The sequence below is a fragment of the Pomacea canaliculata genome, linkage group LG7 (assembly GCF_003073045.1).
Source record: "Pomacea canaliculata isolate SZHN2017 linkage group LG7, ASM307304v1, whole genome shotgun sequence".
Lineage (NCBI taxonomy): Eukaryota > Metazoa > Mollusca > Gastropoda > Architaenioglossa > Ampullariidae > Pomacea > Pomacea canaliculata.
In genome coordinates, this window is record NC_037596.1 from 27,350,286 (window position 1) to 27,363,398 (window position 13,113).

At 36.7% G+C, this 13,113-nt stretch overlaps 1 protein-coding gene across 8 annotated transcripts in view; it reads right to left on the reverse strand.

The window, feature by feature from the left end:
- Nucleotides 1-13,113, reverse strand: part of LOC112568921 — a 37,586-nt gene that overhangs the window by 7,821 nt on the left and 16,652 nt on the right. For 7 of the 8 annotated variants that reach the window (XM_025246493.1, XM_025246492.1, XM_025246488.1 and 4 more), the window contains 8 exons: nt 10,709-10,747; nt 8,161-8,187; nt 5,800-5,811; nt 4,618-4,635; nt 3,189-3,272; nt 1,407-1,433; nt 862-942; nt 322-397 (listed from right to left, as the gene is read on the reverse strand). In XM_025246493.1, coding sequence (XP_025102278.1) covers nt 322-397; nt 862-942; nt 1,407-1,433; nt 3,189-3,272; nt 4,618-4,635; nt 5,800-5,811; nt 8,161-8,187; nt 10,709-10,747 — 364 coding nt within the window. The remainder of the gene's footprint in view (nt 1-321; nt 398-861; nt 943-1,406; nt 1,434-3,188; nt 3,273-4,617; nt 4,636-5,799; nt 5,812-8,160; nt 8,188-10,708; nt 10,748-13,113) is intronic. The other variant, XM_025246494.1, reaches the window with a different exon arrangement.

The window sequence follows — 13,113 nt, forward strand, 5'->3', positions numbered from 1 at the left end:
AGTTCCTTCCTGCCAGCAGCCATCACTATCCTAAATAAGAGGCACAAGGACTCGTAGGACTGCCAAACTACCTGGCATCCTCCTTAGGAGGTTTCACATACATGTGAGAGAGGGTGTAGGTGTGTGTGTGTTGAATGTCTTGTCAATTATGTTTTGTTATGCTCATATTATGTTTGTATATGTGGTTGGGCTTGTGAGCACAAGAAAAAAATTCTGTCTTGGACTTCCTCGGACACACAATAAAGTTTGATTTGATTTGATGCTTACAAAATATTTTCATATTGTCAGAATTAGACAGGTTTGTTAAAATATGCAACTCACCCGTTTTGTCCATTCTTATTTGGTTGCTGCCTTGGTGGGCTAAACTCTGTTTTTTTGAAACACAGTTTTTCTTTCCCTTGCCAGCACAATTAAGGAGGAGGGAAAAATAAAACACAAAAAAAAAAATTGTTGAAGATATCATGGATTTAATGACAAGGTGAAAAAGTCGTATTCTTAAGCAGAGCCCCCCAAAAAATGTAACCAAAAAACCCCAAAAAAACAAAAAAACAAAAAAAAAACAACAACAAAAACAACAACAACAACAACAAAACAACTTTGCTTCTTAGTTTTGTTCTTTGTTGGTGCTTTGAATGACGTTGGCATCTAGTGCTGCATTAGAGCAAGCTAACTCCTAGTCCACACATTAAAAATGGCACAAAATGAAGAAATTGCACAAGCTCTTATAATGCTGCACAAAGGCACATATTTCAATTGTTTTATAATGCTGATATGAATCTATTTTTGTGAAATAAACTATTACAGCAAAAGCTGTTTACTGAAAAAAATTAATGAACACGATTTTGAAAAATATATACTCACATTTCAGCAAAATAATCACAACAATTATGATGCCCAAGACGCAGATGCATGCAAGAACCATCAAAAGAATAAACCACCATACTGAAATGTAAGAAAGTAATCTTTTCATTCACTCTTTAAGGTAAATTTACAGATACACTGTTCCTTACCTTCCACTTGTATCAGAGTCTCTCCAAGTGTAAATACACATCAGTGTACAGACAAGTGGGTATGCATGAATTGTGCAGGAATATTTACATACAATAAGGGCAGTATTAATTCTTAGTATTTTAAACATGTGAAAAGGATATGTAAAGCCTTATTATTTTATTCTGAGTCAACAAATTCTGCAAAGATAGCTTATGGATTGAGTGACAATACATCTATACTTGATTTCACAGAAAAATTTCTTGGGAATCAAAGTTATAATTGATGAAGAGTTTGTATCAAAAACAATGTTCAGTAAAGGTACAAAGAAGAAGAAAAATAACTTAATAGACCTCTATGTTTTTCTTTTAGCTTTCACATTCAACATCCTTGAAGAAAAAATTTAAAACATAGCATACCTTTTCTGGTTAAATAGTTTGGATTCCCTGAAAAAAGCATAGTAATATTTAAAATCATTAAGTTTAAGATATTAAGGTCTTTTAAAAAACTCAGATAAACCAACAGCAGGTAATAAACCATTTAAAATAAATCAGCGCAATTATAAGTAATTATTTTTTGCCCAAAAATTTTGAGCAAAAAAGATTTGGAACATAAATTTAAGACCAAATTAGGCTTAGGATGAATTTTCCTGCAAAGACCTACCCAACTGGTCTGAATTATAAACAGATTCTGGCAGGTAGATACAAGTATATACCTTAAACAGCGGCTTATTTATTATCTAATTTCAAAGTTGATGATTTCCACTTATAGTCAGAAGGTCTTGCAAAATCTCACTCTTGCATGTGATGGTAAGCATATAATAATCAGGTAGGGCAATATATCAATGTCATCAATCTTCATTTATTGTGCTCTGGTAATGAAGACAAGCATGAAGCATTGCTTTCTTTCCTTAAAGGTTTTAAAACTTTACATGTTTGAAACATAGAATTGTGACGGTTCAAACCCCAATCACAACATGCTCAGGTTGCAGACAACCAAGAATGACTTCATAGTACCACGTGGCAAGCATCACTGATGATCATCAAATTCTGCAAGGTGCAGGTGGCCATTACAATTTATGTTTGTCTGTTAACTTAAGCACCATCACAGAAGCCTAAAATGTATAAAATAGGGTTGTGACTTAAGAGGCCACCAACAAATCAAAACCCAAAACCAAAAGCTATCACAACATAGAAAGCTTAAATGTTATTATAAAGCTCTGTCCTTCCTAAAAAAGTAAAAATAGCTGCAGATGGAATGGACTTAAACAAGGAAAACAAAGAAGCTGTTGTAAAAAACTCCTGCCGGATACTCTGGGGGATTCAGGACAAGAAATTAAAAAATGTATCGCACTAAAAAGGAAAAGCATAAGAGAAAGGGGTGGGCCAGCTTAGCCATCCAGCCAGAGAGAGGCTGGGTGTTCACCCCCAGCGCAAGAAGTTGGGCCCATGAGTGCTACCAAGGCCACTATGCAGGTGTCTATTACTGGTTTTCAAGGTGCACTGCAAGGACACTGAGATACTCTCAGCTATGTGCGAGGCTGGGCAAGTGTTTACATCCCGGGGACGTGAGGGTGAATTCATTTGCCCTGATTTTAAACTGAGAGATACAGAGAATACCTGGCTGTAATGGAAGTGATGTGTATGTATAACACTAAAGTTTCACTGGCCTGATGTCATGTCATCTTATCAGTCTTATATGTCTATATTTGATTTAATAGTGCTTGACATAGCTTTTTATGTGTTAATAATAGTTTGAGATTACTTGTACAACTATGTTATCAGTTGTTGTATGCACACGCCAGTGGTATGAGAGCACTGGAGCAAGGCAAGCAGACTTGTGAAATTGGGTGTGTAAAAAGGTGGAAGTTGAGCATGAAGTGAACCAGCATCTCTTCTCACTGCAGTTTCGTCACATTATGGTGTTTCAGAATAAGGTGTGAATGCTATGAGGTTTGAATTTTTTTATTTAGCCGTACAGATATGGACTCGACCTGCTACAAACAGTAGACCACACAAGAGCTCATTCATAATACCCCAAACCTAAATTTAACCTCATTTGATTATATCATGCCTTAAACGAGAAACTATCAAGCCAATAAATGATCAATAACAGTGGTTAAGTAATCAAAGCATTAAACTTTAATGTAATTTTATTTGGAAAACAGAATGATCTTAGAAATATGAACAAAATATACTCACAATACTGTACAGTCAATATAACAAGTATTAAAGATGCTGAGAGACAAATGGCACCAACAGCAATGATGAGAATCAGCCACCACTCTGAAAAATAAAATGCAAAAGTTGCCAGTTTATCAGTTCCTTCCATAGATTTTGTTTTTATCACACACAATAACCTCACACTTCAACATACATCCCAGCAATGTGTGGTCAAAATTGCAAGGGATATGTACCCTAACCATTGGCATATTTTGTCATTCTGTTTGTAGTACCCAAACATTCTATTTCTGAACAGTCCTACCTGTAGCATACACTTTCATATGCAGGATTACTTTGTCAGGACTCAGTAACTTAACATCTGCTAAGTACAGTGATACCTCGGTTCTCGAACATAATTCGTTCCGGGAGGACGGTCGAGAACCAAATTGTTCGAGAACCGAAGCAATGAAACCCATAGGAAATAATGGAAACTGGATTAATTCGTTCCAAGCCCCAGAAAATGCCTATTTACTGGCCTAATTTGTATATAATATGTAGAAAAACATGAGTCTCAACAAGAAATAAGAAATAAAAGTGTATTTATTAAAACAAAAAAAACAAAAACAAAAAAAAATGTACTGTACAGTACAGTAAATTGTGTTTCATTTACTGTACCTGTACCAAACTTTATGGCAGGAGGGAATGAACGTGGAGGGAGGAGGGAAGGGGGATAGTTATTGTTTTGAAGGGGAGTCCTCTTCAATAAAAACAGAGGGTAACTGCTCTTCGGGTGTTTCTGTTCTCTGTATCTTTTGCTGAGGAGAATCAGAATCTTGCTCTGCAGCTGCTTGTCTGATTTCTTTACGGAAGAATTTGTCAATTGTTTGCTGTTTTTTTCTCCTTTGCAAATTTTGCGGAAAGTGGACATAACATTGTCATTAAAAATGTTAACTGCTCTATTTGCTACCACTTTATCAGGGTGATGTTGTTCACAAAATTTGCGATTTCTGCCCATTTTGCACACATTTCATGACTCTCTCCACAAAAACGTGACTCTCTCTCTCTGCACTCACACTGATGACGCAAGCAAGGCGCGCTGGGCAGAATGAACGCCATTCGGCTCAACTCGGCTCATCTCGGACGTTCGGATGTTCGAGTTCCAAATATTTGTTCGGATTCCAAGACAAAATTTTCTCAAATTTCCTGGTCGAATACCGATTTGGTCGAAAGTCAAGGCGTTCGAGAACCGAGGTATCACTGTATTCATATTTTAAAATAATTGTTAGGGTTAATATTATCCGCAGTTTGCTGAAGAGCCTTGATGAAACTGGCATAAATTGCATTCGACATTCAGATGACTGAAGCGGCTCACTCATATTGAAAAGATTATTTCTTGATCGTCATAATTAATAATTGTCAGGTAAAACAAAATGGAAACAAAGCAAATTCAGATATATTAGGTACTTACTTAAGTAACCAGATGGATCTGAAACACACAAAATGTCAAATAACAATGAAAATGACCAACTTTGTTTGTCCCAATGGGCAATTTGAACATGGAGAGGTGCTTTAGACACAAAATAAAGTTAAAAATAAAGTTCATTACAAAGTGCAGCATAAAAGAGATGTCAGCAAGTGAAAAAAAATGATATATAAATATAGGTAAGCTTATATTTCATCATGTTTTGAACATAAATTTAATATTAAAATAATAATTTCTTCTGTCTTCCACATATGGTTGTTTTAACTAGCTTCTAGGAGTTTATATCCCTGCATAATAATTGTGTGCACACTTGTGTGCCTGTAGGATGCTGCATGGTGCTGAAGTTTAAATGTAGACCAGATATAGGTCTTGATGTTGATGAGGATGGTGGCTGAAAGGTATGGGACAAAAATGATCTATAGAAGAATATGAAGAATGGAAGATGGGGACCTGATCCACCTGATCTAAGGAGACAAAATGTGGCACTTATTTTATTATGGCTGCAGAATAAGAAGGGATAGGATGCGGGAATTCTCCTAAAGGGCCACCCAGATTGTGATAGCGTCAGCAAGACACCATGCAGTTTCTCTGTGCGCTGAATAGTCTCCTCTTCATAACTATAAGACTTGAAGTCTGATATGCATGATCTTAGGAATGCAAAAGAAAGACTGGCATATTTTCTTTGTACTTCAGGAAGTCCTTCAGAAAAGCTATGAAAAGCCTTCACAGCTAAAGCAGGATGCATTTTAAGACATTTAGAAGAGCAATAGGGACAAGCAAAAATTAGTCCAGCCAACAGCTCTAACACTGCATATATGGGGTTGGTTTTAAAAGTGTTGTTTGTTGAATTCGGGTGGACAGGTGACAAATACTAAGTCTTGGGCTTTGATGCTTTTCTCAGCAAAAAAGAATCGTTTTGTGCATGAATTATGGATCATACCCAGAAATTGTGTTTAATGAAAATGGATGAAAACTGGAGATGTTGGACAATGGGGACTGTCCCTAATTTTCATAACTCAGTATCTAGTTTCTAGGAAATACATGCTTGCATGCACGTGTGTGGGAGTATATCAAAGAAAGTAAGAACGAGTAAGAAAAAGAAATAGGCTTGCAAAATAAAATGAAAAACATACAAATATATTATTAAAAAGAAAAAATGTTACTTACCACAAACAGGACCTGAAAAAATAGAACAAGAAATAAAATGAAAGAAAATATTTGGAAGGCAATATCAACATCAAATGCTGTTGGATACATGCATATCAAGGTGTGTGTGTGTTTTGGGAAAGGAAGCAGGTGGGAGGGGCATGAATCCCTTGCATAAAAATATTCTGGAATTATAGTCGTCAGCCTCAGTACTTACCCAAAATTTCTGTTTGGTTCTTTTACAAATTTCTATGGCATCTTTCATGTTTACATCTGATGACTACTCAACTGTACTGATCATTTCTTACTTCTTTTGTATAATGGAAATAAAGAAAGAAATAATTTATCTCACCTCCTTCCTGTCACTTCAACATTAGTTTAGAGTTTATACTTTTAAACACTAAATGAGGACATTCTACATCTTGGGAATGAATATTTTTCTTGGATGTGAAGGGATCCTCCCACATCTTGAACATTTAAGGTGTTTTATTTGATTATTACTTATCTATTTCACTGGATATATGGGATTATGTTGAATATCTAAAGCAGTGGTTCTCAAAGTATTTCAGACCGCGGACCACTTTACTTAAGTACAAAATATGGCGGACCACCAAGGCCTAAAAATCACTCTGTACTATGAATTTCAAATTTAAATTGCCGCATTTGTTTCATTACAATTCAAAATTAAATGTACTTTTGTGACAGTAGTATAGTAATAAGTTGACATAAAACTACCTCCTTATTTGTAATTAAAATGTTAATACGAGGATTGCACCACTTTAAACATCACTTTGCTGTCATATGACGACTGCAGCAGCAGACCACCTGACTTATGCCCGCGGACCACTAGTGGTCCATGGACCACACTTTGAGAACCACTGATCTAAAGTACTAAAGTAAAGAATTTTTATACCCAAAATGACCAATAAAGCTGATATGATATCCATATTGTTAATTTAACCATTTTTAAATTGAATTAAATTTGTTCTTCTATGATATGTCGTTTATTTTTTTATTGTTTACTAAGGAAATGAGGAAATTTTGCGCATGTTATACCAGGATAGTTACCTCAATGACAAAGCTACATAGCCAATGAGCTTTTGCAACTTTTTTATGCTTTCCTCCTTTGTATTTATTTTATCTGGTGGTACATTTTTCTTTCTGATCTTGCCCTTTCTGACACACACTGAAATTGTTTTCACTTACAGTAATGGTCCTCCTTAACTACTTTCCCTCCAGCTTGGTTGCATCATCATATTTTCCAGTTGAAAGTGGTGCTGTATATGACTATATTTTCATGGGTGAAATTTTCACAATTTGTACACCTTATGAGAATTCCCATAATAAAGAAATTTTCAAACTTCTTCATCACTTTGTCTAGGTCTGCTCTGCTAGCCTTTGATTGCAAGAATACTAAATGCATCTTCTCCAGTGGTTTCTAGAAAAACTGCACACTCATCTTGTGCCTTGCAATAGTACAATTTTCAAACTGGCATTTACATAATGGACAGATTAAGAGTTTTAATCTCCATTATTTATATCTCTTACTCCAAATCTCTGCATGTGGCAGCTTTGTCATGGTAAAGGCAGTTTCTGGTTCACAATAACGCCAATTCACCCCTTCCTTCTCTCCACCTCCACAAAGAAGACTACTCGTGACCTAGGCAGTTTATGCCAAACTTTACTTCTTTTTGTTTACTAGTCTACAATCCAGCCCTTGGAATGCATGATGCAGTATCCTACAATTCTTCTTTTGCTCCAGGAGTTTTTTTTTTAGGTGAGATGCCTGTTGGCCGTGCCACATCTCTCCTTTTTGCCTTCACTTGTGAAAGATGTTTTTGGTCATTTGATCTTTTAACCTTGCTTTAAGATACAGCTTGCTGAAAGTGCCAACAATCTTTTTTGACACATAAGCATTCAGTAAGCAGTAACCTGTATGTAGACACAAAATCACTCTCTGTTGTCATCATTCAAGATAACATTAGGCACTATTTGAGAATGGGGGTCATATTGCAGGTTTTCACAAGGGTCTTTTTCTCATTCTAATGTTAATATCTAGTTGCTGTCCTTTTCATCCAAATTTGGCAAGACACTCGGATGTCTTGTACTCTGGGGTTCTAAAAAAATACCAACAGCTACGTTAGTGATAATGCATTCAGCAGGTTTATCCCTTTTTGATTTGTTTGTGCAAGTGTCTGTTAGAGTGATAAATATATGTAGTGTGTGTATGTAAGCATGAGAAGACAAGCACTTTCAAAACTTGTTATATGCTATACTCTTCTGTATAATTAGCAACATTGAATACATTATCTAGCACCATCTACTTTTAAAGGAGGCAGAATACCCTTTGTAGATCTCATCTTAAAAAAAAAATGTACTTACATGGATGAAGTGTATCCTCAAAAATCACTGGAAGAAATAGAATATATAAAATTAACAATTTAATACTCCTTAAGATAAAATTAAATTAAACTACCTCAAATACATGCACACACACACACATCCCTCCCATCTGATGAAAATTTTCAGTTCCTTAATAAATTTGTTTCTTCAAGTTTTATGCCATTTCATCAACTAAGGCTATATTATGGCAAAAGATTGCATTACTTTAAAAAGGGTGAAAAACTAGACTACTGGTTATATTAATTTAACACTTCAAAACCCAAAACCAAAAAATATTAGAACATAAAAAGCTTAAATCTTATGATAGAGCCATATCCTTCTTAAAAAATATGAAAATAGCTGCCGGTGGGACAGTTGGTTGGTTGTTTTAAGTTGTGCCAGCAACTAAAGCTATATATCACGGCAGCATGAAGTAATCTTATTTCAAAAAGTTTAGGGACAAATCCCCCGTGTGATATAAACACAAACTCTTGATCAATAAAAGCCAACACAAGAAGCAAGAACAGTGTAAAACAGTAAGTAAAAAAAAAAAGGGTTGTGGCCTAAAAGGCCCCCAACAAAGCAAAACCCAAAACCAAAAACTATTAGAACATAAAAAGCTAAACCAAGGAACACGTGTATGGCTATTACGATGCCTTCGTGCAAGAATCGTCTCTGAAGCGATTTCATTTAAAATTGAGGTGAACATCTTAGCAGGATGCACCGTGGTATAATTGTCAAGGTCTTTTACCTCGCATTTAAAACTAGAACTTCGGAGGAGGCAGGTGGAGCAGAGTGTCTGAAAGGCAGTCCAATCTGCCTTAGTCAGATTCCACCCACCGTTATAAAGATTATTTTCCCGCTCCAGACTAGTTACAAATTGTGAAATTATATGAAAGTGATCGCTGCCGCACAGGTCGTCATATACAGCCCAGTTAAAATCTAGTAACAGTGTTGGGCTCACCACTGATAAACTGCTGATACTGTGCTACTGTGAGGACGACAAAAGGTTTGAGAACCGTTGTTCAAAAGGCAGAGATCACTTTCCATAAAAAATGATCCCAACAAGTCTCCCCTGGTGTCAGGGGTGGTGCCGCACAGGTCGTCATGTACAGCCCAGTTAAAATCTAATAACAGTGCTGGGCTGACCAATGACAGATCAACTGCTGACACTGTACTACTGTATGGATGACAAAAGGTGTAAGAGCTGTCGTTCAAAATGCAGAGATCACTTTCCATAAAAAAATGATCCCAACAACTCTCCTCTGGTGTCAGTCAAGGCCCCGCCTCACAAGGGGTGCCCATTAAAATCCCCCAAAAGAAGGACGGGAGCAGGAAGTTGGGTCAAAAGATCCGCAAAAGATCCTCCTGTCGGGATGTCCGAGCAGGAGGAAGTTAGACACAGCAAATAGTGATAGTCTTATCTAGGGTAACCCGGGCAGCAACACTATCAAAAGACTCATCCTTTCATATGCGTTACCCCAGATTTTTTAAATGCCATAATGGAATGAATTTGGTTCGTTCCTTATTCTGAGTGACTGGTCAATAAGACCCCAACAAATTTAAGTGTACAGTGTTCCCTCGTTTATCGCGGGGGATAGGTGCTATGATCAGCCGCGATAAACGAATTTCCGCAAAATAGGGACATACATGCAATAATAATATATACATGTAAAACAATATCATGTGAGTGTAAAGTAATATAGTAATCATGGTATTAATACAGTACAATAACAAATTAGTGTAAAAAAATTATAACTGTACTCAAAGAAACCCAAAAAACTGATGCGAGATGGGAGATAACAATCATGGCTCGTGGCTTCCGCATAGCAATGGATTTCGCATACACAATTATTTCTTTCTTTCTATCTACAAAATAACCATGGTATTTTAATAGAAATACAAATATAGCTACATTTTTCGTCTTTTTCCTGTTGAAATATCTATGGTATTTTGTAGAACGATAATTCCCAGCACGAAAATATCGATCGATGCTTCACTCAAAAAAAAACCCGCGAAGTAGTGAATCCGCGATAGATGAACCGCGAAGTAGCGAGGGAACACTGTATGTCTGAAAATTTCCATTTATTTTAACTGTGGGTCTGAAAATCTCTTGCATTTTTTATATATATATCTATGGAAAGCACCGGAAAAGACATGAAAAGACATGAAAAGACACATGCTACATGAACAAAATGGGGAAAAGCCATCAGAGGAGTGGGACAAGCCTTGATTGGGAAGCACTATTAATTTATTTTAAGTTAGTTCATATATTAGAATTAATTATTATAAGAACATGTTATCTGCTCAGGTTAATAAACCAGAGACCCATTAGTGACACATAGAAACAAAACATAAAACATTGTCTTGATTAGACAGCTTTTAAGAGAAAGGCAGTTTTAGGAAAGCTCCCCAGAATGAAATAAAGACATACATACATGCCATTATACAGGTATACTGATAAGCTGAAGTGCACCTAACTGATTGCATGTCCAAAAATAAAAGCTTGTCCCATCTGATAATAAATGTGCTAAGTTGAAAATAATACCTTCTGATGTTGTTGATTTGGTGACTGTTGTTGTCACTGCTGTAAGATCATATCCATAGATTGTAATATGAAATAATACAGGGCATAAACTGGTATGAGAAAATACAGGGACTAGAAGCTAAACTCTATGCAGCGTTGAAAAATGATCTGTTAGCAAAAATATGACTCATCGGGAAATCTGCTAAACAAATTGATCTCTTCATTAACTTTATTAATTTTGGACTTCACAAATTCTTTGTTAGATACACGCTTGACATAGCCAAATATGAATTTGTACATGCATGTGCCAGAATATGTGTGTATTTGAGCACACACACAACTTTCAAACCTTTATACATAAATAAAGTTGTCTTTTCTGTCCATTCATAACTTCTTCAATGCCTGTTATATAGTGTATAACTACATCTTGTATAATGGTAAAACAAAAAGTTTGAACTATGTGGCTAAATTAGTAAGTTAATTTTTATGAATAACTACAGTTCATTAGCATACATATTTGTAATGGTCCCACTTGCACACAAGTACCTCGAGGTACCTCAGTTCAACACAGCCTTTTTAGCCAACAATGTTTCTAGGTATATCTAATAAGAAAACAAATTTCCTAAACTAAAACAAAAGCTAAAACTTGCAAATCAGAGTGACTGGAAATTATCACCAACTGAGAAGCTTGAGATACAAGAAACAAATCTGCTTCATATGACAATTACTGATCAACAATTTTTAAGAGTACACACATGCATTTGTGTTTAAACAGCGAGAGAGAGACAGAGAAGTAGCAGAAAGCAGTTAAATTAATCTTGAGAGGGAGCATCAGATTACATCCAGTACATCGACAGAATCTTTTTTCAATGTGAGAAATGTTCACAAAATGCTTATGAAAAGCTTGAAGAGAGGCAGATGGTTTAGGGGGCCTGAAAGGATAGCCAGTTTGCCTTTGTTAAAATGCTATCAGACTCTAAACAGACAAAATGATATTATAACTACTGAAAAATGATTACTTCTACAGAGGTCATAATGCACTTTCTCATTAAAATCTAGCAATAATGTGGGACTGATAACAAATTGACAGAACAGTGCTTTCACATGGCTGCCTACATGTGTTTCAGCCATTGCTTAAAAAGCAGAAATCAAGTTCCCTAAAAACAGATTCCAATTACTCCCTCTTGGGATTGCTTGACATCTTACCCCTTCAGGTTTGTGAGTCCTGAGGCAATGTAAAAGGCTTTGAAGGAGGGTGGGGTGCTGGAACGTCCAGACCTTGTACCAGACTGGCAGGATGCTCCAACTAGACAAGGAGTTTGACAACTACAACTTGAGCATCCTGGGAGTCAGTGAGGTCAGATGAACTGGCACCGGAAAGAGTAGACTATCATCAGGACATACCATCTTGTTCTCAGGAAGATCAGATGGTCAGCACTCTGAAGGAGTAGCACTACTCCTCAATAGGAAAACTGAAAAGGCACTGCTAGAATGGAAGCCTTATGGACCCAGGCTTTTGAGAGCAAGATTCCATTCAAAGTACACCAAGCTGACAGTGCTAGCTTGCTATGCACCAACAGAAGACTCCGTGGCAGAAGACAAGGATGCTTTTTACGATCAGCTCCAGGCAGCCTTGGAGAGGGTTCGAGCCCATGCAACTTTTCGTTTTCTTTGCGCTGACCTTCAAGCCAAGATTTCCAGCTGTTTCTGAGAAGGCATTTGTTTTTTCCTGCATGTCTTGGTGGCGGTGTGACAACAGGGCAATGTCATCAGCAAAGTCCAAGTCTTCCAGCGTTGTTGTTGCTGTCATAGTCATGGTCCATCTGATTAGCACTGTGACTGCCCTGCTTAAAACGACAAATGACATTTTGTCTGCTCTGGATAGAGGTGACATCTTATTTCTCACCATGTTAGACCTGTCTGCTGCCTTTGATACTACAGACTATATACTATTCTTATTCATAGACTCAGTACTCTCTATGGCATCTCAGGCTCCCCACTCAACTGGTTTCAGTTATATCTTTCAGATAGGACTAGTGGACGGTTCGTATCTATACTAGTCTTTATACGCTCAGGAGTCCCCCAAGGTTCTGTACCTGGTCCCATCCTCTTTATCATGTACATGAAGCCACTTACTACTCTAATTCAATCTCACTCTATATCTGATGAATCCTTTGCTGATGACACTCAGCTGTATTCCAGCTGTTATCGTTCTCAGGCACACATTTCTATCCAGAGCATCCAAAACTATTTCTGATATTAGACAATGGATGACCCACAAAAATTTAAAACTAAATGACAAAAAAAAAAAGAAGCTTAAATTTTTTTCAAAGAGAGGAGCCAGAGTTTCCCTTCACTGCCTGTCTCTGTTTGGGTAGGCGATGTCGATGTTACTTTTGTTATTTCAGCACATAACTTAGGTTACA